Source organism: Triticum aestivum, chromosome 4D (assembly GCF_018294505.1).
Source record: "Triticum aestivum cultivar Chinese Spring chromosome 4D, IWGSC CS RefSeq v2.1, whole genome shotgun sequence".
Classification (NCBI taxonomy): Eukaryota; Viridiplantae; Streptophyta; class Magnoliopsida; order Poales; family Poaceae; genus Triticum; species Triticum aestivum.
Window position 1 is genome coordinate 57,938,355 of NC_057805.1, and position 23,773 is coordinate 57,962,127.

Below are 23,773 nucleotides of genomic sequence, written 5' to 3' on the forward strand. Positions count from 1 at the left end.
TGCGCCCCCGTCCTCGTGGGCCCCTGGAGCTCCACCGACCTCAACTACAACTCTATATATTCGTGTTCGGGGAGAGAAAAATCAGAGAGAAAGATTCATCGCGTTTTACGATACGGAGCCGCCGCCAAGCCCTAAACTCTCTCGGGAGGGCTGATCTGGAGTCCGTTCGGGGCTCCGGAGAGGGGAATTCGTCGCCAACGTCATCATCAACCATCCTCCATCACCAATTTCATGATGCTCACCGCCGTGCGTGAGTAATTCCATCGTAGGCTTGCTGGACGGTGATGGGTTGGATGAGATTTATCATGTAAGCGAGTTAGTTTTGTTAGGGTTTGATCCCTAGTATCCACTATGTTCTGAGATTGATGTTGCTATGACTTTGCTATGCTTAATGCTTGTCACTAGGGCCCGAGTGCCATGATTTTAGATATGAACCTATTATGTTTCATGAATATATGTGAGTTCTTGATCCTATCTTGCAAGTCTATAGTCACCTACTATGTGTTATGATCCGGCAACCCCGAAGTGACAATAATCGGGACCACTCCCGGTGATGACCGTAGTTTGAGGAGTCCATGTATTCACTATGTGTTAATGCTTTGGTCCGGTACTCTATTAAAAGGAGGCTTTAATATCCCTTAGTTTCCAATAGGACCCTGCTGCCACGGGAGGGTAGGATAAAAGATGACATGCAAGTTCTTTTCCATAAGCATGTATGACTATATTCGGAATACATGCCTACATTACATTGATGAATTGGAGCTAGTTCTGTGTCACCCTATGTTATGACTGTTACATGATGAATCGCATCTGGCATAATTCTCCATCACCGATCCAATGCCTACGAGCTTTTCACATATTGTTCTTCGCTTGTTTACTTTTCCGTTGCCACTGTTACAATCATTACAAAACTGCTACTATTACTTTTGCCACTGTTACCGTTACTATCATACTACTTTGCTACTAAATACTTTGTTGCAGATACTAAGTTATCCAGGTGTGGTTGAATTGACAACTCAACTGCTAATACTTGAGAATATTCTTTGGCTCCCCTTGTGTCGAATCAATAAATTTGGGTTGAATACTCTATCCTCGAAAACTGTTGCAATCCCCTATACTTGTGGGTTATCAAGACTATTTTCTGGCGCCGTTGCCGGGGAGCATAGCTCTATTCTTTGAGTTACTTGGGATTTATATCTGCTGGTCACTATGAGGAACTTGAAAGACGAGAAAACTAAAATTTATCCCTCAACTACGAGGGGAGGTAAGGAACTGCCATCTAGCTCTGCACTTGATTCACCTTCTATTTTGAGCAAGCTTGCGACACCTAAACCTGCTTCTGCTATTAATTCTGATATGTCGCATGTTATTGATGATGCCACTTCTGCTATGCATGATACTTATGATGAAACTACTTCTATGGTTGATACTACTGTGGCACTTGGTGAATTTCTTGATGAACAACTTGCTAGGGCTAGAGAGAATGAAATTATTGAAACTGATAATATTGATGAAAGTGATGATGAAGATTCTCCCCCTAGATATGAATTGCCTGTTGTGCCTGAGGGTTATGTTATGGATGAAGGAACTGCTAGAGACTTTCTTGCTTGCAATGATAGGAGTGATCTTAAGAAATTATTAGGTAAGCTTAAAGAAAAAACTTTGAATGCTAGAATGAAATATGATCCTGCTTATGCTACTTCACCTAGTTACTGATAAGGATTATGAGTTCTCTGTCGACCCTGATATAATTACTTTGGTTGAATCTGATCCTTTTTATGGCTATGAATCTGAAATTGTTGTGGCACATCTTACTAAATTAAATGATATAGCCACCCTGTTCACTAATGATGAGAAAACTCGCTACTATTATATCCTTAAAATATTTTTTTCTCATTAAAGGGTGATGCTAAGATATGGATTAATTCTCTTGATCCTAGTTGTGTGCGTAGTCCCCAGGATATGATTTATTACTTTTCTGCTAAATATTTCCCTGCTCATAAGAAACAAACTGTTTTAAGGGAAATATATAATTTTGTGCAAATTGAAGAAGAGAGTCTCCCATAAGCTTGGGGGAGGCTTCTCCAATTACTTAATGCTTTGCCTGATCATCCTCTCAAGAAAAATGAAATACTTGATATCTTTTATAATGGACTAACCGATGCTTCCAGAGACCACCTGGATAGTTGTGCTGGTTGTGTTTTCAGGGAAAGAACTGTTGATCAAGATTGAATAATATGTTGACTAATGCAAACAATTGGACACTTCCTGAACCAACTCCTAAGCCAACTCCGAAGAAAAGGGGTGTTCTATTTCTCAATCCTGAAGATATGCAAGAGGCAAAGAAATCTATGAAAGAAAAGGGTATTAGAGCTGAAGATGTTAAGAATTTACCTCCTATTGAAGAAATACATGGTCTTAATTTACCGCCTGTTGAAGAAATATATGGTCTTAATTCATCACCTATTGAAGAAACACATGGTCTTGATAACCCGACACAGGTAGTAAAGGTAAATTCTCTCTATATAGATATGATAAAGTTGAAATCCCGCCTACTAAGTTTGCTAGCCAATGTTTGGATGAGTTTGATAATTTTATGGTTAAGCAAGAAGACTTCAATGCTTATTTTGGTAGGGAATTAAAATGCAATGCTTCTATGATTGGACACTTGAGTGATTATATGTCTAGAGTTAAAGGTGAACTTAAACTTATTAGTAAACATGCTTCTATGGTCACCACTCAAGTAGAACAAGTACTTAAAGCTCAGAATGATTTGCTCAATGAATTAAATAGTAAAAATAATGACTTTGCTGATAGAGTTGCAACTAGAGGGGGTAAAGTGACTCAGGAACCTTTGTATCCTGAAGGTCACCCCAAGAGAATTGAGCAAGATTCTCAGAGAACTAATGTAGATTCACCTAGTCCTTCTAAGAGGAAGAAAAAGAAAAATGATATGACTTTGCATGCTTCTAGTGAACCTGTTGTAGACACACCTGAGAATCCCAATGATATTTCTATTTCTGATGCTGAAACACAATCTGGTGATGAACATGAACCTAGTGATAATGTTAATGATAATGTTCATGTTGATGCTCAACCTAGTAATAACAATGATGTAGAAATTGAACCTGTTGTTGATCTTGATAACCCACAATCAAAGAATCAACATTATGATAAGAGAGACTTTGTTGCTAGGAAGCACGGTAAAGAAAGAGAACCATGGGTTCAGAAACCCATGCCTTTTCCTCCCAAACCATCCAAGAAAAAGGATGATGAGGATTTTGAGCGCTTTGCTGAAATGATTAGACCTATCTTTTTACGTATGCGTTTGACTGATATGCTCAAAATGAATCCTTATGCCAAGTATATGAAGGAGATTGTTACAAATAAAAGAAAGATACCGGAAGCTGAAATTTCCACCATGCTTGCTAATTATACTTTTAAGGGTGGAATACCAAAGAAACTTGGAGATCCAGGAGTACCCACTATACCATGCTCCATTAAAAGAAATTATGTTCGAACTGCTTTATGTGATCTTGGAGCCGGTGTTAGTGCTATGCCTCTCTCTTTATATCGTAGACTTGATTTGAATAAGTTGACACCTACTGAAATATCTTTGCAAATGGCCGATAAATCAACTGCTATACATGTCGGTATTTGTGAGGATGTGCCTGTTGTGGTTGCAAATGTTACTATTTTAACGGACTTTGTTATTCTTGATATTCTCGAGGACGATAGTATGTCTATTATTCTTGGAAGACCCTTTTTGAATACTGCAGGGTCTGTTATTGATTGCAACAAAGGCAATGTCACTTTTCATGTTAATGGTAATGAGCATACGGTACACTTTCCGAGGAAACAACCTCAAGTCCACAGTATCAATTCTATTGGAAAAATTCCATCGATTATTTTTGGAGGTTTTGAATTTCCTCTTCCTACTATCAAGAAGAAATATGATATTCTTATTATTGGGGACGTCCATATCCCCGTTGAGGTAACATAGTGTTATTCGAAATTTCTCCAGTTTTATGCAATTCGGAATGAGTTTGTTAACAAGACTTGATCAACCTTGTTAGTGGATTCCTTTTGATGAGCATGAGATGGATGAAGTTATAAAGCACAACCTTCTGTACCCTCCTTTTACTTTCTGTTATTTACAATGAATAAAGTAAAAATAGTATTTTCTGTCAGTTTTCTGAATTATCCATGCAATAAAAAATACCCCAAAAATAAAAGTTCTCCAAATGTCCCGAAAATGAAATATGATTTTTTCTAGAATATTTGAGAATATCTGGCACTGAGAACACAACAGGGTGAGCAAGCACCTGGCCACGAGGGTCCAGGGCGCGCCCACCCCCTGGGCGCGCCCCCTGCCTCGTGGGCCCATGGTGGCTCCCCTCCACTTATTCGAACCACCACACACTCCTTCCTCCCAAAAAAACCACCAACCAGCTCAAGCACGAGTTCTAGCTCATTTTGCTGCGATTTTCGATCTCCTTGCTCAAAGCACCTCTCACAAAACTGCTTTGCGGGATTGTTCCTTGGTATGTGACTCCAACAATGGTCCAATTAGTTTTTGTTCTAATGCTTTATTCATTGCAAATTTTTGCTGCCTAGGTGACCATGTTCTTGAGCTTGCATGTCAAATTTATATGGTTCCAAGTAGTTCTAATGCATGATATAGTCTCTAGGCACTTGTGGGAGTAGTTGTTATCAATTTTGTTGAGTTTGGTTCACTTTTATTTGAAGTTACTAAAATTTTCAGAAATTTTTCAGAGGAAGAAATATGTTTAGGAAAATGTACCAAGGTGGCCCTTCAAGGAAGCAAGGACCCAGGCTCGCAATGCGTGATGCCGACGATGAACCACCAAGGGAAGCTCAAGTGCGGGCTTGTGAATGGCCTTCAGAGGACTTCATGGATCGAGCAGGAATCAAGGAAGAATTTAATGCATATGTGCGTAACGCTGATCTTGTGAGCTTCAAGGCAGATAAGTGCCGTCAGTACCACTATCTCACTGATTCCTTTGTGAGGAGGTTTGAATTTTCATCATCACGCAATTCTCAAACTGTCCTGTTTGATCTTTATGAAAATTCTTACACTATGGACTTAGAGGATTTTAGCACTGCTTGCAAACTTCCACAATGGGGTAGCACTAGTGAGCCTCGCAAATCTGAGTTTAGAGATTTTCTTGCTAGTATAACTGTAGGGGAGTCTAGAGATATAACACAAGCTACCATAGGGAGCATTCATTTTCCTGCTATACATTGTTTTGCTCTCTTCATAGGTAGGTGCATAAATGGTAAGGATGAAGCATGTCACATGTGTGTCCCTGACCTCAGTGTTCTCAGGAGTGCTGTATTAGGAGATAAACATTATAATTTGGGAGCCATTGTTGCACGTAGGTTGCATAATAATAGAATTAATGGAGATTTCTTTGGCGGAATTTATGCAACCCGTCTAGCTAATTTTCTTGGAATACCCTTACGTGAGTATGATGTTGAGTTGCCTCATGTTTATTTATATTATGAGGCTATGGTTCGTCATCAGTTTGTTGAGAGGAACGATCAGTTCCTCCAGTACCGACTAATCTTTGACAAACGACGCACCTATCACGTCGCTCTCCCTGCTCCTACTTTCTTTGACTTTCAGGCAAAAGGAAGATATTTTATAACCAGAGAGGAGGCGGGCGAGTATAAGAGGAGGACAGAGACAGCCCGCCTCCAAGCTGCAGCCCACGATGCAATAGCCGCTGCATCTCAGTACGACCCCAACTATAACTTTGGATATCTGCCAGGCCAGCCGTGGCAATAGACCAACTTAGGCCAAAAGCCTAAGCTTGGGGGAGTACGTATCTCTCACCGACATTACATTCATGTTTACACACTCATTGCTAGATGTCGGTGCTCATACTTTTTCACTGTAATATCCATGCTAGTTTATTTTCCTTTTTATGCTTTCTTCTTGTGTGTTCGATAAACCTTAAGAAAACCAAAAAAAATATTAGTAGCTTTTAGCTAGCTTATTTTCTTGCTGTAGTAGTAACAATTAAAAGAAAACCCAAAAAGATTTCCCGTTCTTCTTTTGCTTGTTGGGAGCTATCCCGTGTAAATAGTTTTATTTCTTTTCTTTTCTTTGGGGGTCGATAGGAGAAGACCATAATAAAATTGTTGAAGTGGCTCTTATATGCATTATTGTTGATTTAACTAAGAGCCCATATTGCCTTGTCTTCTCCTGTTTATTGAATGCTCGCAGATTCCAGCTTAGTCCAATGCACGTGCACTATTATTATTAGTCACATCGTTCGGTCGTGCAAGTGAAAGGCAATTATGACGATATATGATGGACTGATTGAGATGAGAAAAGCTGGTACGAACTCGACCTCTCTTGTTTTTGTAAATATGATTAGTTCATCGTTCCTGATTCAGCCTATTATGAATAAACATGTTTGCAATGACAATTAGAGATTATAGTTGCTTATGTCATGCTTAATTAGCTAGGAGTTTATAATGGTTTACCTTGCGTGCCAACATGCTATTAAAATGGTTGTGATGTGGTATGATAGGGTGGTATCCTCCTTTGAATGATTCGAGTGACTTGACTTGGTACATGTTCACGCATGGAGTTGAAACAAAATCAACATAGCCTTCATGATATTTATGTTCATGGTGGATTATATCCTACTCATGCTTGCACTCAATGTTTATTAATTTTAATGCATGTTCATGACTATTGTCGCTCTCTAGTTGGTCGCTTCCCAGTCTTTTGCTAGCCTTCACTTGTACTAAGCGGGAATACTGCTTGTGCATCCAATCCCTTAAACCCCAAAGTTATTCCATATGAGTCCACCATACCTTCCTATATGCAGTATCTACCTGCCGTTCCAAGTAAATTTGTATGTGCCAAACTCTAAACCTTCAAATGAAATTCTATTTTGCATACTCGAATAGCTCATGTATCAACTAGGGTTGTCTGTATCTTCCATCTAGGCGGGTTATTCTCAAGAGGAGTGGACTCCGCTCCTCACTCACGAGAAAATGGGTGGTCACCGGGATGCCCAGTCCCATGCTTTATGCAAATCAAATCAAAATAATTGCAAACAAAACTCCCCCGGGACTCTTGTTAGTTGGAGGCACTCGTTGTTTCGAGCAAGCCATGGATTGATGCTTGTTGGTGGAGGGGGAGTATAAGCTTTACCATTCTGTTTGGGAATAGCCTATAATGTGTGTAGCATGGAAGATATCGCCATCTCTTGGTTGTTATGTTGACAATGAAAGTATGCCGCTCAAAATATTATTTATCTCTGCTTTAAAATCGAGCTCTGGCACCTCTACAAATCTCCGCTTCCCTCTGCGGAGGGCCTATCTATTTACTTTCATGTTGAGTCATCACCCTCTTATTAAAAAGCACCAGCTGGAGAGCACCGCTGTCATTTGCATCCATTGCTATTAATTTATATTGGGTATGACTGGATCTCTTTTACCATGAATTACAATGTTTAGTCAGTCCTTGATCTTTAAAGGTGCTCTGCATTTATGTTTTGCGGTCTCAGAAAGGGCTAGCGAGATACCATCTTGTTATATCATATTATGATTGTTTTGAGAAAGTGTTGTCATCCAAGATTTATTATTATTGCTCGCTAGTTGATTATGCCATTGACATGAGTAAAAATGAGACCTAAATGTTATTGTGAATATGGTTAGTTCATAATCTTTGCTGAAAACTTGAATGCTGGCTTTATATATTTACAACAACAAGAGCAAACAGAGTTTGTAGAAGTTTTTCTTTATCACTTTCAGTTTATCAACTAAATTGCTTGAGGACAAGCAAAAGTTTAAGCTTGGGGGAGTTGATACGCCTCCATCGTATCTACTTTTCCAAACACTTTTGCCCTTGTTTTGGACTCTAACTTTCATGATTTGAATGGAACTAAGCCGGACTGACGCAGTTTTCAGCAGAATTACCATGGTGTTATTTTTGTGCAGAAATAAAAGTTCTCGGAATGACCTGAAAATCAACGGAGAATTATTTTGGAATTAATAAAAAATACTGGCGAAAGAATCAAGACCAGGGGGCCCACACCCTGTCCACGAGGGTGGGGGCGCGCCTACCCCCCAAGGCGCGCCCCCTGCCTCGTGGGCCCCCTGGAGCTCCACCGACCTCAACTCCAACTCTATATATTCGTGTTCAGGGAGAAAAAAATTAGAGAGAAAGATTCATCGCGTTTTACGATACGGAGCCGCCGCCAAGCCCTAAACTCTCTCGGGAGGGATGATATGGAGTCCGTTCGGGGCTCCGGAGAGGGGAATCCGTCGCCATCGTCATCATCAACCATCCTCCATCACCAATTTCATGATGCTCACCGTTGTGCGTGAGTAATTCCATCGTAGGCTTGCTGGACGGTGATGGGTTGGATGAGATTTATCATGTAATCGAGTTAGTTTTGTTAGGTTTGATCCCTAGTATCCACTATGTTTTGAGATTGATGTTGCTATGACTTTGCTATGCTTAATGCTTGTCACTAGGGCCCGAGTGCCATGATTTCAGATCTGAACCTATTATGTTTTCATGAATATATGTGAGTTCTTGATCCTATCTTGCAAGTCGATAGTCACCTACTATGTGTTATGATCCGGCAACCCCGAAGTTACAATAATCGGGACCACTCCCGGTGATGACCGTAGTTTGAGGAGTCCATGTATTCACTATGTGTTAATGCTTTGGTCTGGTACTCTATTAAAAGGAGGCCTTAATATCCCTTAGTTTCCAATAGGACCCCGCTGCCACGGGAGGGTAGGACAAAAGATGTCATGCAAGTTCTTTTCCATAAGCACGTATGACTATATTCGGAATACATGCCTACATTACATTGATGAATTGGAGCTAGTTCTGTGTCACCCTATGTTATGACTGTTACATGATGAACCGCATTCGGCATAATTCTCCATCACCGATCCAATGCCTACGAGCTTTTCACATATTGTTCTTCGCTTGTTTACTTTTCCGTTGCCACTATTACAATCATTACAAAACTGCTACTATTACTTTTGCCACTGTTACCGTTACTATCATACTACTTTGCTACTAAATACTTTGCTGCAGATACTAAGTTATCCAGGTGTGGTTGAATTGACAACTCAACTGCTAATACTTGGGAATATTCTTTGGCTCCCCTTGTGTCGAATCAATAAATTTGGGTTGAATACTCTACCCTCGAAAACTGTTGCGATCCCTTATACTTGTGGGTTATCATAGATGCAGGCAGGATTCGGTCTACTTGATACGGTTGTGATGCCTATTCATGATCATTGCCTTAGGTATCGTCATAACTTTGCGCTTTTCTATCAATTGCTCGGCAGTAATTTGTTCACCCACCGTAATATTTTCTATCATGAGAGAAGCCTCTAGTGAAACCTATGGCCCCGGGGTCTATTTTCCATCATATAAGTTTCTGATCTACAATTTTAGTTTCCTATTTACTTTCTTTGCAATATTTTACTTTCTATTTCATAAAGCAAAAATACCAAAAATATTACTTTACCGTTTATCCATCTATATCAGATCTCACTTTGCAAATAACCGTGAAGGGATTGACGACCCCTTTGTCGCGTTGGGTGCAAGTTGGTGTTTGTTTGTGCAGGTATTCGGTGGCTTGTTGCGTTGTCTCCTACTAGATTGATACCTTGGTTCTCAAAAGCTGAGGGAAATACTTACTCTACTTTGATGCATCACCATTTCCTCTTCATGGGAAACCAACGCAAGCTCAAGAGGTAGGAGGAAGAATTTCTGGCGCCGTCGCCGGGGAGATCTACGCCAAGCCGGGACATAACAAGTACCCATCATAAACTCTCATCCCTTGCATTACATTATTTGCCATTCGCCTCTCGTTTTCCTCTCCCCCACTTATAAAATGATTTTCAAAAAGATTCGCCTTTTCTTCACCCCTCTTCTGTTCGTCTTCTTCGCTTGCTTTTTGTGTGCTCGTGTGTTGGATTGCTTGCTTTGTCACGATGGCTCAAGATAATACCAAATTGTGTGACTTTTCGAATACCAACAACAATGATTTTATTAGTACTCCGATTGCTCCCGCTACTAATGCGGAATCTTGTGAAATTAATACCGCTTTGCTGAATCTTGTTATGAAAGATCAATTTTCCGGCCTTCCCAATGAAGATGCCATATCCCATCTTAATAATTTTATTGATTTGTGTGATATGCAAAAGAAAAAGATGTGGATAATGATATTGTTAAATTGAAGCTATTTCCATTCTCACTTCGAGATCATGCTAAAACTTGGTTTTCATCTTTGCCTAATAGTATTGATTCATGGAATAAGTGCAATGATGCTTTTATCTCCAAGTATTTTCCTCCCGCTAAGATCATCTCCCTTAGGAACGATATTATGAATTTTAAACAACTTGATCATGAACATGTTGCACAATCTTGGGAGAGGATGAAATTGATGATACGAAATTGCCCTACTCATGGTTTGAATTTGTGGATGATTATACAAAAAATGTATGCCAGATTGAATTTTGCTTCTAGAAATCTTTTAGATTCGGCCGCGGGAGGTACTTTTATGGAAATTACTTTAGGATAAGCTACTAAACTCCTAGATAATATTATGGTTAATTATTCTCAATGGCATACCGAAAGATCTTCCACTAGTAAAAAAGTGCATGCGATTGAAGAGATTAATGTTTTGAGTGGAAAGATGGATGAGCTTATGAAATTATTTGCTAGCAAGAGTGCTCCTACTGATCCTAATGATATGCCTTTGTCTACTTTGATTGAGAATAATAATGAATCTATGGACGTGAATTTTGTTGGTAGGAACAATTTTGGTAATAACGCGTATAGAGGTAATTTTAATCCTAGGCCTTTTCCTAGTAATTCCTCTAATAATTATGGTAATTCCTACAACAATTCTTATGGAAATTGTAATAAGATGCCCTCTGATTTTGAGAATATTGTTAAAGAATTTATGAGTTCGCAAAAGAATTCCAATGCTTTGATTGAAGAAAAATTGCTTAAGAATGATGATTTGGCTAGGAATGTGGATATAATTTCTCTTGATGTTGATTCTTTGAAACTTAGATCTATTCCGCCTAAGCATGATATCAATGAGTCTCTCAAAGCCATGAGAATTTCGATTGATGAGTGCAAAGAAAGAACCGCTAAGATGCGTGCTAAAAAGGATTGGTTTATAAAAGCGTGTTCTTCTAGTTTCCATCGGAATAATGATGAAGATCTTAAAGTAATAGATGTGACTTCTATTGAATCTTTGTTTTCCAATATAAATCTTGATAAATATGGGACTGGAGATGAGTCAACTTTAGTTAGAAGGCGTCCCAATGATTCGGAGTTTTTAGATCTTGATGCAAAAATTGATAAAAGTGTGATTGGAGAGGTCAAAACTTTAAATAGCAATGAACCCACTCTTTTGGATTTCAAGGAATTTAATTATGATAATTATTCTTTAATAGATTGTATTTCCTTGTTTCAATCCATGTTGAATTCTCCTCATGCTTATAATCAAAACAAAGCTTTTACTAAACATAGCGTTGATGCAATGATGCAATCTTTTGAAGAAAAGCTTGAATTGGAAGTTTCTATCCCTAGAAAACTTTATGATGAGTGGGAACCTACTATTAAGATTAAGATTAAAGATTATGAATTCTATGCTTTGTGTGATTTGGGTGCTAGTGTTTCCACGATTCCAAAAACTTTATGTGATGTGTTAGGTTTCCATTAATTTGATGATTGTTCCTTAAATTTGCATCTTGCGGATTCCACTATTAAGAAACCTATGGGAAGGATTAATGATGTTCTTATTGTTGCAAATAGGAACTATGTGCCCGTAGATTTCATTGTTCTTGATATAGATTGCAATCCTACATGTCCTATTATTCTAGGTAGACCTTTCCTTAGAACGATTGATGCAATTATTGATATGAAAGAAGTAAACATTAGATTCCAATTTCCGTTAAGTAAAGGCATGGAACACTTACCTAGAAAGAAAATTAAATTGCCTTATGAAACTATTATGAGAGCCACTTATGGATTCCATGCCAAAGATGATAACACTTAGATCTATTCGTGTTTTATGCCTAGCTAAGGGCGTTAAACAATAGCGCTTGTTGGGAGGCAACCCAATTTTATTTTTGCTTTTGCTTTTTAGGTCCTGTTTTGCAATAATAATTCATCTAGCCTCTGGTTAGATGTGGTTTTGTATTTTAATTAGTGTTTGTGCCAAGTAAGACCTTTGGGATAGCCTACGGTGATAGTTGATTATTTGATCTTGCTGAAAAACAAAAACTCTTACGCTCACGAAAACAATTCTCACTTTAGCTGAAGAGTGATTTTTAGTTTATTATTTTTGCAGAGGATTAATAGACAAATTTCTTAGGACTTCCTAATTTCTCGGGATTTTTGGAGTTCCAGAAGTATTTGATATATTCAAATTGCTACAAACTGTTCTGTTTTTGACAGATTCTTTTTTTGCGTGTTGTTTGCTTATTTTGATGAATCTATGGCTAGTATCAGGGGGTATGAACCATGGAAAAGTTGGAATACAGTAGATATTACACCAATATAAATAAAGAATGAGTTCACAAAGTACCAAAAGTGGTGATTTATTTTCTTATACTAACGAAGCTTACGAGATTTTCTGTTGAGTTTTGTGTTGTGAAGTTTTCAAGTTTTGGGTAAGGATTTGATGGACTATGGACTAAGGAGTGGCAAGAGCCTAAGCTTGGGGATGCCCAAGGCACCCCAAGGTAATATTCAAGTACAACCAAGAGCCTAAGCTTGGGGATGCCCCGGGAAGGCATCCCCTCTTTCGTCTTCGTCTATCGGTAATTTTACTTGAGGCTATATTTTTATTCACCACATGATATGTATTTTGCTTGGAGCGTCTTGTATGATTTGAGTCTTTGCTTTTTAGTTTTCCACAATCATCCTTGCTGTATACACCTTTTGAGAGAGACACACATGAATCCTGATTTATTAGAATACTCTATGTGCTTCACTTATATCTTTTGAGCTAGGCAATTTTGCTCTAGTGCTTCACTTATATCCTTTTAGAGCACGGTGGTGGTTTTATTTTATAGAAATTGTTGAACTCTCGTACTTCACTTATATTATTTTGAGAGTCTTTGAAAACAGCATGGTAATTTGCTTTGGTTATAAATTAGTCCTAATATGATAGACATCCAAGAGGCATATAATAAAAACTTTCATATAAAGTGCATTGAATACTATGAGAAGTTTGATTCCTTATGATTGTTTTGAGATATGAAGATGGTGATATTAGAGTCATGCTAGTAAGTAGTTTTGAATTTGAGAAGGTTTGTGAGTCCCGTAGCATGCACGTATGGTGAACCATTATGTAACGAAGTTGGAGCATGAGATATTTTTTGATTGTCTTCCTTATGAGTGGCGGTCGAGGACGAGCGATGGTCTTTTCCTACCAATCTATCCCCCTAGGAGCATGCACGTAGTACTTTGTTTAGATGACTAATAGATTTTTGCAATAAGTATGTGAGCTCTTTATGACTAATGTTGAGTCCATGGATTATACGCACTCTCACCTTTCCGCCATTGCTAGCCTCTCTTGTACCGCACAACTTTCGCCGGTACCATAAACCCACCATATACCTTCCTCAAAACAGCCACCATACCTACCTATTATGGCATTTCCTAGCCATTCCGAGATATATTGCCATGCAACTTTTTACCGTTTCATTTATTATGACACGCTCCGTCATTGTCATATTGATATGCATGATCATGTAGTTAACATCGTATTTGTGGCAAAGCCACCGTTCATCATTTTTATACATGTCACTCATGATTCATTGCACATCCCGGTACACCGCCGGAGGCATTCACATAGAGTCATATTTTTGTTCTAGTATCGAGTTGTAATTTTTGAGTTGTAACTAAATAAAAGTGTGATGATCTTCATTATTAGAGCATTGTCCCATGTGAGGAAATTTAAAAGAGAGAGAGAGAAAGGCGAAAAAAAGAGAAGGCCCAAAAATTGAGAGAAAAAGAGAGAAGGGACAATGTTACTATCCTTTTGACACACTTGTGCTTCAAAGTAGCACCATAATCTTCATGATAGAGAGTCTCCTATATTGTCACTTTCATATACTAGTGGGAATTTTTCATTATAGAACTTGGCTTGTATATTCCAACGATGGGCTTCCGCAAAATGCCATAGGTCTTCATGAGCAAGCAAGTTGGATGCACACCCACTTAGTTTTCTTTTTGAGCTTTCATAAACTTATAGCTCTAGTGCATCCGTTGCATGGCAATCCCTACTCACTCACATTGATATCTACTGATGGGCATCTTCATAGCCCGTTGATACACCTAGTTGGTGTGAGACTATCTCCTTATTTTTTGTCTTCTCCACAACCACCGTCTATTCCACCTATAGTGCTATGTCCATGGCTCATGCTCATGTATTGCGTGAAAGTTGAAAAAGTTTGAGAACGTCAAAAGTATGAAACAATTGCTTGGCTTGTCATCGGGGTTGTGCATGATTTGAATATTTTGTGTGATGAAGATTGAGCATAGCCATACTATATGATTTTGTAGGGATAAGCTTTCTTTGGCCATGTTATTTTGAAAAGACATAATTATTTTGTTAGTATGCTTGAAGTATTATTGTTTTTATGCCAATATTAAACTTTTGTTTTGAATCATACGGATCTGAACATTCATGCCACAATAAAGACAATTACATGGATAAATATGTTAGGTAGAATTCCACGTCAAAAAGTTTGTTTTTATCATTTACCTACTCGAGGACGAGCATGAATTAAGCTTGGGGATGCCTGATACGTCTCCAACGTATCTATAATTTTTTATTGTTCCATGCTATTATATTATCTGTTTTGGATGTTTTATATGCATTAATATGCTATTTTATATGATTTTTGGGACTAACCTATTAACCTAGAGCCCAATGCCAGTTCCTGTTTTTTCCTTGTTTTAGAGTTTTGCAAAAAAGGAATACCAAACGGAGTCCAAACGGGATGAAACTTTCGCGATGATTTTTCTTGGACTAGAAGACATCCAGAGGGCTTGGAGTGCACGTCAAGAAAGCAACGAGTCGGCCACCAGGTCAGGAGGTGCGCCCAGGGGGTAGGGCGTGCCCCCACCCTTGTGGGCCCCTCGTGAATCCACCACCGATATATTCTCAAATATCCCAAAACCTACCAAGGGAGCCACAAAACCACTTTTCCACCACGGCAACCTTTTGTACCCGTGAGATCCCATCTAGGGGCCTTTTCCGGCATCCTGTCTAAGGGGGATTCGACCACGGAGGGCTTCTACATCAACACCATTTCCTCTCCGATGAAGCATGAGTAGTTTACCATAGACCTACAGGTCCATAGCTAGTAGCTAGATGGCTTCTTCTCTCTCTTTGATTCTCAATACAAAGTTCTCCTCAATGTTCTTGGAGATCTATTCGATGTAATACTCTTTTGCGGTGTGTTTGCTGAGATCCGATGAATTGTGGATTTATGATCAGCTTATCTATGAACATTATTTGAATCTCCTCTGAACTCTTATATGCCTGATTTGATATCTTTGCAAGTCTCTTTGAATTATCGATTTGGTTTGGCCAACTAGATTGGTTTTTCTTGCAATGGGAGAAGTGCTTAGCTTTGGGTTCAATATTGCGGTGCTCGATCCTAGTGACAGAAGGGGAACCGACATGTATTGTATTGTTGCCATCGAGGATAACAAGATGGGGTTTTCATCATATTGCTTGAGTTTATCCCGCTACATCATGTCATCTTTCTTAATGCGTTACTCTGTTCTTATGAACTTAATACTCTAGATGCAGGCAGGAGTCGGTTGATGTGTGGAGTAATAGTAGTAGATGCAGGCAGGAGTCGGCCGATGTGTGGAGTAATAGTAGTAGATGCAGGCAGGAGTCGATCTACTTGATATGGACGTGATGCCTATATTCATGATTATTGCCTTAGATATCATCATAACTCTGCGCTTTTCTATCAATTACTCGGCAGTGATTTGTTCACCCACCGTAACATTTTCTATCATGAGAGAAGTCTCTAGTGAAACCTATGGCCCCCGGGTCTATTTTCCATCATATGAGTTTCCGATCTACAATTTTAGTTTCCTATTTACTTTCTTTGCAATCTTTTACTTTATGTTTCATAAACCAAAAATACCAAAAAGATTACTTTACTGTTTATCCATCTATATCAGATCTCACTTTGCAAATAACCGTGAAGGGATTAACAACCCCTTTGTCGTGTTGGGTGCAAGTTGGTGTTTGTTTGTGCAGGTATTCGGTGGCTTGTTGCATTGTCTCCTACTGAATTGATACCTTGGTTCTCAAAAGCTGAGGGAAATACTTACTCTACTTTGCTGCATCACCCTTTCCTCTTCAAGGGAAAAACCAACGCAAGCTCAAGAGGTAGCAGAAGCAAAGGAAACCCTTATGCCTCCATACAAGTCTTGAGGTAATCACGCTGAGGGTAGCAGATTGGTATGCTATCTAACATCATGTGATCTTTCATGAATCACAGTACCAGTTCCCGGTAAAGGCTTCTCACACTCCTTTGGGGCCAGGTCTGACATCGGGCCTGGAGAAAGCGGAACATGTTGCTCCTGGATTTGGCAAGAACCCAAGCCCATGAAGATCAGCTCTTTGCGAAGATCTGTGGTGTACTCCATGTTGCCTAATCTTATGATCCGGCCAGGAGTGAAGGATTCGACCTGGCGAGGTGGCTAGTCGAGTTGGCGACAAGGGTGACGCCACCGAAGATGAAGATTTGCCCTAGCAGAAAGAACACGTCGGCGCTGACCTGAGCCGTGATCTGGACTCCCATCGAACCGCGACGATCACCTAGCAGGACCTGTATGGGCCACCACTACCGGAGCTGAATCTAATAGATCCCTCGGTAGGGTATCCTAATCTAGATGTCTTGGTGCAATGTTAACATAGACATGGATTTTGCCCTAGTTCAGGCTCTCCGAAGAGATAAAAACCTACGTCTTGCTTGTGCTTTCTTACGTTGGAGTGTATCGAGAGTGCAAAGTACCAAAAGATTGTATGATATCTTTCTACGAGCCTGGCCCCTCGGTTTATATAGTATAACCGGGGTCCTAGGGTACACAAATCCTAGTCGACTACGTATGAGGAGGTAGATTCTTCCACAAATTCAACATCTTATCATGTATGTCAAGTCTTCTCGGATCTTCTTTGTATACATCATGGACTGCCCGATGCGGCTCAAGACGAAACCGACAAGGGGTCCTCAGCCCGGCCCATCAGGTCGGGAGTCAACATGGTGAGATTCCCCTTAGCCAAGACACCGTCAGTATGTACAAGTAGATTGTAGGAAAGTTGAATGCACCAGAGTAAATACTTCGGACCGCCAATGAAGACCTAAACTTTACTGGATGGTTATGGCGATGAGGATGTTGAGGTGTTCTGCCCACCATTCAAACTTTTTAATAAAATAACCCTTGATCTATCAAATCCATCCATGCAAATGCAAGTATATCATTTTGTCTTAAAGGTGTTGTTAGTATAGTGATTAGGATTTCACCTGGTGGATGTTAAACATTAATACTTGTTGAATGTGGTGAAAACTATTTATCATGTATTTACTGATTGGATCTATAGCGATATCAAAGTAAGTGTTTCTGAATGTGTCCTTCTTACACTCTTTGCCCTATCATTACTTCTTCAATAGCTTGTGTGTCAGCCTCTATCCACGAGAGGTCCTAGGTTCACAAATTTGAAGATTCTTAACTTCTGGCTCCTTGAGCCATCCAAAGCCATCAACGTTGTTGGCGCATGATCCCCTATAGGATTTTCAAGCCTTGGTGTCTCAAGATCTTTATGGTCTTAAGAGCTCCTCAATATCTATGACAGGGTTCAATTGATACTTTTTCGGTTCTTTGGCGACATGTAGGGAGGAAACATGACGAGAGTCTCTTATTAATAAATGGGAGGTCGTCAACCCCAATCTCTGATGTCAATGGCAACAGACATAGTGACGACATCGACGTGCTAATAAGGCAGCAAACCAGTGTATAGTTAGTCAATATTTATTTGGCTTTATGCAAAAAAACCTAGACATGTATTGCTATAACCTTTAAACTACTTAAACAAAAGTATGTAAAAATATATAAAAAGACAATAGCCATTTCAACCATTGTTTTTTGCCTCACCGTGGAATTAGCCACGGGAGAAAAAGAACAAGACGCTCAGTCTATTGAATGTCACATTGGTCCATTGGTCGAGGCACCCTTTATATCCTTGCAAAGAAGCATCGCATCACTAGAGTGACTAGACGGGTGAGTTGTAAGGGCATCTCCAATGGTAACCTGCAAATTTCCTCTCGCATCCGTCTGCGGACAGGGGCACCCGTCCCCGGGCATGAATACGGAAGGCCGCCATCCAACTATAGTCGCATACATTTTAAACTCTTTTTCAACAAACCGGATGAAACTCGTGCAAACAAGGCAGGATTTCATATAAACATGACGGATTTCATACAAACACGGCAGATTTTCATTACATTTCGAACATCCAGAACAAAAAAGGGACCCGACCCTAAACCTATCCTACGGCGGCGGCGCCTGGCGTCCAAGCCCATGTCGTCCTCCATCCGCCGATCACCGGCGATAAGACCGATGAAGTGAAGGTGCGGTCTCCGGTGAGAAAGAGCAGAACACGGGAGACAGACCAGCCCACATGGGACACAAGGCACGGCCGCCTCCCGTGGCCTACTCATCCTCGGAGGAGTCCGCAACCTGTCCGTCGCCGGTGGACTGGAGGTCCGCGATGGAAATGGCGGCGTCGGCGCTGTCTTCGTCCCACCGGGCCGCCTGATGGTTCGTCCGCGGCACGTAGGAGGCGTGACTGGCATTGTTCTCCTCCGCAATCGCCTGCAACTACACCTCCGCGCCGGCCGCTTCTTGGCGAGCGGCGGCTTGAGCGCGAACGATATAGTAGATGGCACGCTGCTCTGCGATGAAGTTGGGGTTCGCCACGCCTGCTCGCTCGCCGTAGATCTGGCCCTGCGCCAGCCGGTGCTGCTCCAGAAGGAACAGGTTGTACCGTTGGTCCTCATGCGCCTGCTGGAACGGCGACAGAGGCACCGGCGCAGGCTGCACCTCCGCCATGGCGGCGTTGTAGTGCGTCTGGGCCTGCTCCATGGTGAAGCCGATGTGCACAGGAGGCGCGGGAGGCGGGGCGGGTGTGTTGGAGCCTGTCTCCATCGTGGTCTCGTCCTTATCGCCAGAGACCTCGGGCGAGCTGGCCGGCAAGCCGGTCTCGATCCTCCTGGCATGGCGGCTCTGCCAGGCGGCGGTCGCGCCTGCTTCATCTCCGTGGAAAGGCTCTCCCACAAAGCTTTTTCGCCTGCAGTCATGGCGGATGCAGTGCAAGGGAGGATGATGTGGAGGGGCTTGTGTTGTGGTGTGGAGTTAGCCGAGTGTGGCTGCATTTATATAGCGAATTCCGGTGAGGCGAGGCGTCCGGGTACATCAATGCGCGGCGCCGGAGTGGGTTTCTCAGCTGGCGAGCCTGCTTAATGGCGGCATACGGACTGACAGCGACATTGAACGGATGTGGTAGATATCCGTCCCGTCCCGTCCAGTCAAGCGTCTCCGGCTTTGAACAGGCGCGGACACCGGAGACGCGTTGCGGGCGGCGTCCTCGGCCGCCGCGACGCTTCAAGGGCGAAGGCAGTGAGAGGTCGCGTCGCACTGAGCAGTCTTCAATGTTGAGCGGCGCGCTCTATAGCGGCATGAATGCTGGCAGCTGGCACCGGGCGGGAATGCACGCAGGCGAGGGAGGAGGGGTGTTGGTGGGCCAGGGTGGTCAGAAGAGGGCGTAGGATTGGTCCGGACTCTCGTAAAAACCCCTCCCCTCCTCATGTTTGTTTTCAGTTTGCGAGAGAAATCGCGTCTGGACAGCCCTACTGACCGATACAGACCCGCGTTGGATGGCTTCCGACGTCCGGGCAGCGCGATCCGGACGCAAGCGAAAGGTTTACGGGTCGGCGTTGGAGATGCCTAACTGTCTATCGTTTCTTGTGTAGGGTTGCAAGAAATAACTAACTTGAAGCTAATTTATATTTTCTATACTTAGGCCACATTTGTTTCATAAGTCCTAGGACTTTTTTAGTCCCAACTAAAAAGTCGCTAGTCCCTAAAAAGTCCCTATTTGTTTGGTTCATGGGACTAAACATGGACTTATGGACCATGTTACAACTAAAAGTCCCAATAAATTCTTCTTGGGGTCTTCTTTCATAAGTCCCAAATGCCCACTTTAAATCCCTATAAGTCCCTCATGTTTGGTTACACCAATAAATCCCTGTAAACAAACACCCCCTTAACATACTTTCTCAGAATAAATCCAACAATAAGGTCTCAAAAATTTGACCATCATCTTGCAAAATTGCATTGGATGTGTCTTTTTCTTAAAAAGAAAACAGATTCTTATTAATTCCAAAAACAGGCGATGTCTTCCCTGTTGTTTCTTGTAAAAAAGGTTAGTAAGCAGGATGTCGTAGTCGTAGTATTCCCGAACTGTTGAACTCATGTTGGGTTCGGGTTCTGCAGCCGCCGTAGAACCCTAGCGGCTCATTAAACCCTCAACCTCCACCTTCCGTCCCCTTCCGACCGACCGCACCCTTCCCTCCCGTCTCCCCCTTCCTCAAACCAAGCCGGAACCAAATCGTGAAGCTCGATGGACCACGCGGGCTCCATGGAGGAGAGGATCGTGGCGGACCGGATCCGGAAGAAGCTGGAGGAGGTGAACGTCGCCGCCCACAAGCACCTCGAGGGCGTGCAGGACCATGTCAACTTCACTCTGCAGGTCAGCCCGCCCCGCCGCCTTATTAGACTCCAAATTCGGGGCTTGCTCTAGGATGCGGTCTCAGGGCCGAGGAGCGGGATCCCGTTGCCTGTTCACGGAATCTCGGGGGAATTCGTCGATTTGTTCTGCGAGATTTAGGGATTTGGTTACTCTTCTTCTCATGGGATGGGTAGTCTCAGGACGGAGGATGCTAATCTTGCGGCAGTCATGAAATTTGTTGGTGCCGAGTTGCGCCGCAGTCTAATGCTAGTTGTTCTAGCTGTTCCAGGGATATGATTATTGGATGCTTGGGTTGTTCTAATGTAGTTCATGGGATATGATTGGGGTTCTTTTTAACTCAGGGTACAGATTTGAGATGGAAAGACCTGAATTTTGGGGGATTGTAGCTGTTAGATATCTAGGAGTTTCAGTAAGCCCAGTAGTGGAGCAAGTATACTATTTACTGATATACTCCCTCCGTTCCAAATTACTCGTCGCTGAAATGGATGTATCTAGAACTAAAATACATCTAGATACATCCATACGTACGACAAGTAATTCGGAACGGAGGGAGTATATTGGTTCTCGGTGTAATGTTTGTCCTAACTCTGTAATTTTCTTAGCATTGCTCTGTTGTATGGTGTGAGCACTTGAAATCATGAGACATTATTGGGAAGGGGAAGGATGCATGCTTTACACTAATCGTTGAAGGTGACTGGCCATTCTCATCATATTGGGAGGGGAAAAGATAGTTCTACATGAAACATGCTGATATGCTTGATATATTCGTAGCAGGGGGTTAGAAACACCAATGCTGACGCCTGTTTGGATTTATTTTTCTCTGGCGATTTTCAGAAAGAGTACTTCAAGTGTGCACATGACTGCTTCGATAGGCGACGGACTCAAGAGGGGATCACCAGCTGTGTAGAGAACTGTGGTGTGCCCGCTCTTTCTGCCAACAATGTTGTTGAGACCGAGATGGCCAAGTTCCAGGTACTTCCGGTTTCATCCACCTATCATTATTTTTTTCATACATCTTATACTAGTTTCTATGGAAAAAAAAAGAACTTAAGACCGGCTTTGTTTGTATTGAGTTTAGCCAATGTATCATTTCTTGCAATCAAGTTATAGTTCTGTTGCTGTATCATATGCTTTGTAGTTCTTTGTGGAAATCAAACTGCAGCTATTTGCGCTGCCTTCTCAATTTCTATTGAATTATGCATATGACTTATGCTCTATCTGAATGAACATGCCATATTCACCAAGTTGTATTTAACTTGAAACATTTGAATTCAGTAGTTGCCACTGGCTTTCACAAATGCTTAAAAAAATATGTGCATGCCGACCTGCATTCGCACCGTGTTTGTGTATGATTATCTGTTGATGATGTATTTAATCTGTGAGTAAAATAGCATACATATGTTCCATGCTTTTTTTCTTGGACGTGATATGTTCCATCCATGATTTGAATAAGCAATGAGCCAGTGATTTGGATAATTGTTTGCGTGACATGTCAACAAATACTTGGGAAAAATCTCTTTCCACCAGATAGGTAGGTCAGATGACAGATCTATATATATTTCTTCGTGCAGTTGGCTCCGTCGTTAAAATAGAATCAAGAATATGCAATAGTTAGAACTCTAATAATGTTTGTGCCTCCATTATATATCATCTGGCTTCCTCCCTGAATTATTTTAGTTCTGATTTCTAACATAGAATTAGAGCAGCTACAGTGGCCAACTCAATTTTGTTTATTACATAATCTGCCCCCAGTTCAGCATGCCATTCCTAAACTTTGCACGGCTGCCTATTTGTCACAAGACAGCCAATTGTGTAGTCAGTCTTTTTATGCAAACCTGCCTCAAGCATCTGGATCAAAACGATGTCCCTGTGAGATTCTTTGTTTGGAGAAGTCCATAGGAAGGGGAGTTGAAAATAAGCATAGATCCGGAGATTACCAAATAGGTCAACCTTTTAAACTGCCTGCTGAATCCATGAGCAGGCAAGTGACAACCTGGCAAACTGAAACATCTTAGCAGCCAAAGGAAAAGAAAGCATGTAACATGGGAACGGTGGTCATTTATTCACAAACAACTGAGCATGATAAACATATAATGCTTAATTGCATTAGGTTAGGTTCTTCATCAGAGCTCTGTTCTTTGTGCATTGCTGTTTAAGGGCATACATTTTCTACACTTTGCTGGGTTACATACACTTCATCTAGCTTTCTTAATAATTTTGTAAATGATTTACCTGAATAAACCAGCAGTTAGATAACAGGCAGCATATATCAGTCAGCGCAAATTATTGTATCATTTACACCCTGGTGCGTACATATGTCTAAGCTGAGATGTATCCCTCCTTGTTCCAGGAAAGGTTGAATCGCTCGTTGATGGTCTGCCAAGACAAGTTTGAAGCAGCAAAGCTCCAGAAGATGAAGACAGACGCAACCAATGAGCTGGAGTCGTGCGTGAACAGATCCATCGACGACAGCATCAGGGTCCTGCCCCATCTGGTTGAGCAGATCAAGTCCACCATTAATATGAAGTAGAGGAATCGGAAACTTTCCCCGGCTCGTTTTTGCTATCGTTAGCTGAATCTATCCAGAGTCTCTAGCAACACTAGTGTAACATGAGCATTTACTTCCATGAGAAGTCCAGAGAAGGGTTTTTTGCTGAGAGATACTAGACTCAATGTTGCAAACGTTGTTTTTGCATAACATCCTTTTATCTTAATCTCATGTATTATATCCATAGTCTCTGTAATTTGCCAGTTTGCTTGGCAATGTAGCCATGTAGGTGAGGGCATTTCATAATGGCATCAAATTTGGATACAATTGTTAGTAATATCACACATTACACATTCAAAAAATTCAAATATCTCAAGCAAACCAAACAAATTTCGACATGTAA

General features: G+C 41.3%; 1 protein-coding gene across 1 annotated transcript; it reads left to right on the forward strand.

The window, feature by feature from the left end:
• Positions 1–20,582: 20,582 nt before the first annotated feature.
• LOC123096185 (protein FAM136A) lies at positions 20,583–23,608 on the forward strand. The gene is made up of 3 exons (XM_044517832.1): positions 20,583–20,882; positions 21,717–21,854; positions 23,233–23,608. The coding sequence occupies exons 1-3, from the start codon at positions 20,754–20,756 to the stop codon at positions 23,410–23,412; spliced, it is 447 nt and encodes a 148-aa protein (XP_044373767.1). The 5' UTR covers positions 20,583–20,753; the 3' UTR covers positions 23,413–23,608.
• The last annotated feature ends 165 nt before the right edge of the window (positions 23,609–23,773 follow it).

What these genes read in the sequence shown, in the direction of transcription:
- LOC123096185 (XM_044517832.1), top strand. Translation starts at nt 20,754, where the DNA reads ATGGACCACGCGGGCTCCATGGAGGAGAGGATCGTGGCGGACCGGATC. An exon ending in ATGTCAACTTCACTCTGCAG is followed by an intron (nt 20,883 to 21,716) that starts GTCAGCCCGCCC and finishes GGCGATTTTCAG; the next exon opens with AAAGAGTACTTCAAGTGTGC. An exon ending in CCGAGATGGCCAAGTTCCAG is followed by an intron (nt 21,855 to 23,232) that starts GTACTTCCGGTT and finishes TCCTTGTTCCAG; the next exon opens with GAAAGGTTGAATCGCTCGTT.